Source organism: Sinocyclocheilus grahami, unplaced genomic scaffold (genome assembly GCF_001515645.1).
Source record: "Sinocyclocheilus grahami isolate Dianchi unplaced genomic scaffold, SAMN03320097.WGS_v1.1 scaffold5478.1, whole genome shotgun sequence".
NCBI lineage: Eukaryota > Metazoa > Chordata > Actinopteri > Cypriniformes > Cyprinidae > Sinocyclocheilus > Sinocyclocheilus grahami.
Window position 1 is genome coordinate 9,793 of NW_015510158.1, and position 3,045 is coordinate 12,837.

General features: G+C 45.7%; 1 protein-coding gene across 1 annotated transcript; it reads left to right on the forward strand.

The window, feature by feature from the left end:
- Window positions 1-6: 6 nt before the first annotated feature.
- On the forward strand, window positions 7-3,039 carry LOC107577229 (chondroitin sulfate glucuronyltransferase-like; the record flags this gene model as incomplete). The annotated part of the gene is made up of 3 exons (XM_016263331.1): window positions 7-418; window positions 657-839; window positions 1,879-3,039. Coding segments are annotated over exons 1-3 (1,737 nt in total), but the record flags the coding sequence as incomplete, so codon positions are not given.
- Between the last annotated feature and the right edge of the window lie 6 nt (window positions 3,040-3,045).

Consider the following 3,045-nt stretch of genomic DNA (forward strand, 5'->3'; position numbering starts at 1 on the left):
TCGAAGCACAAAGGCACCGCATGGCATGGCTGTTGTTGCTCATGGGGATGACCGACCCGTCTGGCTTATGTATGAAACTATACGGCACCTCCACCAACACCACGGGAATGAGTATGACTGGTTTTACCTTGCACAAGATGATACATACACACAAGCTGAAAGGGTCGTGGAGCTGGTTAATCATCTTAGTGCGGGACAGGATATGTACATGGGACGGGCAGAGGAGTTTATCGGGGGTGAAGAACGTGCCCGATATTGCCATGGTGGATATGGGTATCTGCTGTCACGTAGCCTACTAGCCCGACTGCAGCCCCACCTGGACTCTTGCCGAAATGACATCCTCAGTGTCAGGCCAGACGAGTGGCTTGGTCGCTGCATCATCGATTACCTGGGTCTTAGCTGTGTGGAGAAGCATCAGGTGGGGAAATGTTTTTTTAAATAGGATGTAAATGAAAAGCTAAAACCTATTTACTAAAACTGGTGGTTTGAGCCTTGTCTAAGTAACCCAGTGTCATTTTCTCCTGAAATGTGCTTTGTCATTTTCAGTTGCTTGTTTATGTTTATAATTACAGACCAAAACAAAAGCACACAGAGAGAGAGAATCTGTTTTAGTCTGATTATGATTCGTGTTGTTGTGATCTTTTAAAATCATGTAGGAGATGACATACCGTTACTTTGAGCTGCAGAAGAACGTGGACCCCGAGCGCGAGGACAGTGCACAGTTTAAGAACGCCTTCGCTGTCCATCCTGTCTCTGAACCTGCCCTGATGTATCGCCTACATAAACGCTATAACCAGATTGAACTGGACTGGACCTATGCACAAATACAGCAGTTACAGGTATGTTACTGCACCTCATCGTCTTGATGGATTAATCAACAGGGAAAAGTATGGTGTATCTATTAGTTACAGTGTCTTGCCTGTTCATCTGTAGTGTCTTGCCTAAAGTTCATTGCCCTTAGGCATGTCTGCACAATCATATGCAAAAACCTGATCCAGAACCAGCACCTTCAGTTTGAGAATGTATTAAGACCTCAGTTTGTCTTGACTAAGCTGTGCCTCGCTAACACCTACTCAAATATGCCTTTTATTAAATGCATGCTGTATGTGGAACTGACTATTTGTCTCTGTGAGCTACAACTCAGTCAAGCTGCAGTCTTAATCTAAATAAATGACACAATGTGTAATCAAATATTTGTAGGATTAAGTACACGTCTTTTGGAGCAAAGAAACAAAGACATGCTAGACAAAGACATGTTACAATTGCATTATCTACGCATGTACATGTTAGAATTTACATTGTATTTTAAAAAGATTAATCATTACTTTAGTCCAAATAAAATTTCAGTTAATGTAATGCTTAGCTTTGATGCATAGTTCAAGGGTGGCCAACGTTAGTCCTCGAGACCCACAGACCTGCAAAATTTTGCTCCAACCTTGATAAAAACTCACCTGCCTTTTGGCTTTCTAGTAACCCTTAGACCTTGATTAGCTTGTTCAGATGTGTTTGATTAGGCTTGGAGCTGAATTCTGCAGGACTGTAGCTCTCCAGGACCCACGTTGGCCACCCCTGGTATAGTGTTTCATGTTTGGGCAAAGATGCTGCATAGGTAATGGGGCAAGGTGTTTGCAGCTGTCAGCCAGCCATCATGCATCACATAACAGCAGGAAATTAACTTGAAATGAGCTCAACTGCCTTTAGATTGGATAAGATGACTTTGACTCAAGGAGAAAGCTTGCCTTTCTGCATAATAAAAGAAAGAGGAAAGGCAATTGATAGACATGCTGTGCCTAAATCAAAAATAACAGAAAGGAGAACTTGTTCTCTTTACCAGTTTAACATTTATTGCAGCTCCTTATTCTGTTGTTTTGACCATAGAACCAGATCAATAACATAAGTGAGCTCACTCCTGAGGGCAAAGCCGGAGCCACCTGGCCCATCGGAATCAACCCACCTTTCCGACCCAAAACCCGCTTTGAGGTGATCAACTGGGAATACTTCACCGAAGAGCACATTTATTCATGTGCCGACAGCTCTCCAAAGTGCGAGCTTCGAGGTGCGGACAGGGCAGATGTCAATTCAGTCCTGGAGACGGCAGTGGGCCGTCTGAACGAGCGCTATCAGCCTCAGTTGCGCTTCCGTAAGCGCCGTCTGCTGAATGGGTACCGGCGCTTCGATCCCACACGGGGCATGGAGTACGTGCTGGATTTGGCCCTGGAAGCTTTTACGCAGAAAGGTCACAGTCAGGTCATTGCCAAACGGGTGAGTCTGCTGAAACCGCTTAGTGCTGTCGAGATCATCCCAATGCCATATGTAACAGAAGCGACACGGGTACAGGTGATCCTCCCTGTGACGGCACACGATCAAGACTTTGTGGGTAACTTCCTTGACATGTATGTCATGAATGCTTTGGATACCCATGACAATGCTCTTCTCACCTTCTTGTTTGTGTATGACCCCTTCGATGCCCAAAGAGTCAGTCAGACAGATGTCTTTGCAGGTGTCAAAGCCATGATTGGTGAGGTAGAGAAACGTTACGGTGATGTAAAGATTCCTTGGATTAGTGTAAAGACTGAAGTTCCCTCACAGGTCAAGCTGATGGACATCATCTCCAAGAAGCATCCAGTAGACACCCTGTTCCTTTTGGCCAGTGTATGGACCGAGGTCAATGCTGACTTCCTTAATCGCTGCCGTATGAATGCTATCAGCAATTGGCAGGTCTTCTTCCCGATCCACTTTCAAGAGTACAGTCCCTCTCTGGTCTATCGCGACCAACAGCCTTCCGCCGCTTCATCGTTTGCGTCCGAGGCGCTGCGCGATGGCCACTTTGACCGCCACGTCTTTGAAGAAGCCTGCTTTTACAATGCAGATTATATGGCTGCCCGCACAAAGATGGCAGCTGACATTTTGGACAATGACGAGTTGCTTGAGAGCATGGACGTCTATGAGATCTTTGTGCGTTACTCTGGGCTGCACGTGTTTCGGGCTGTCGAGCCAGCACTAGTTCAGAAGTATGTGCACAGAGAATGTAACCCACGGTTCAGT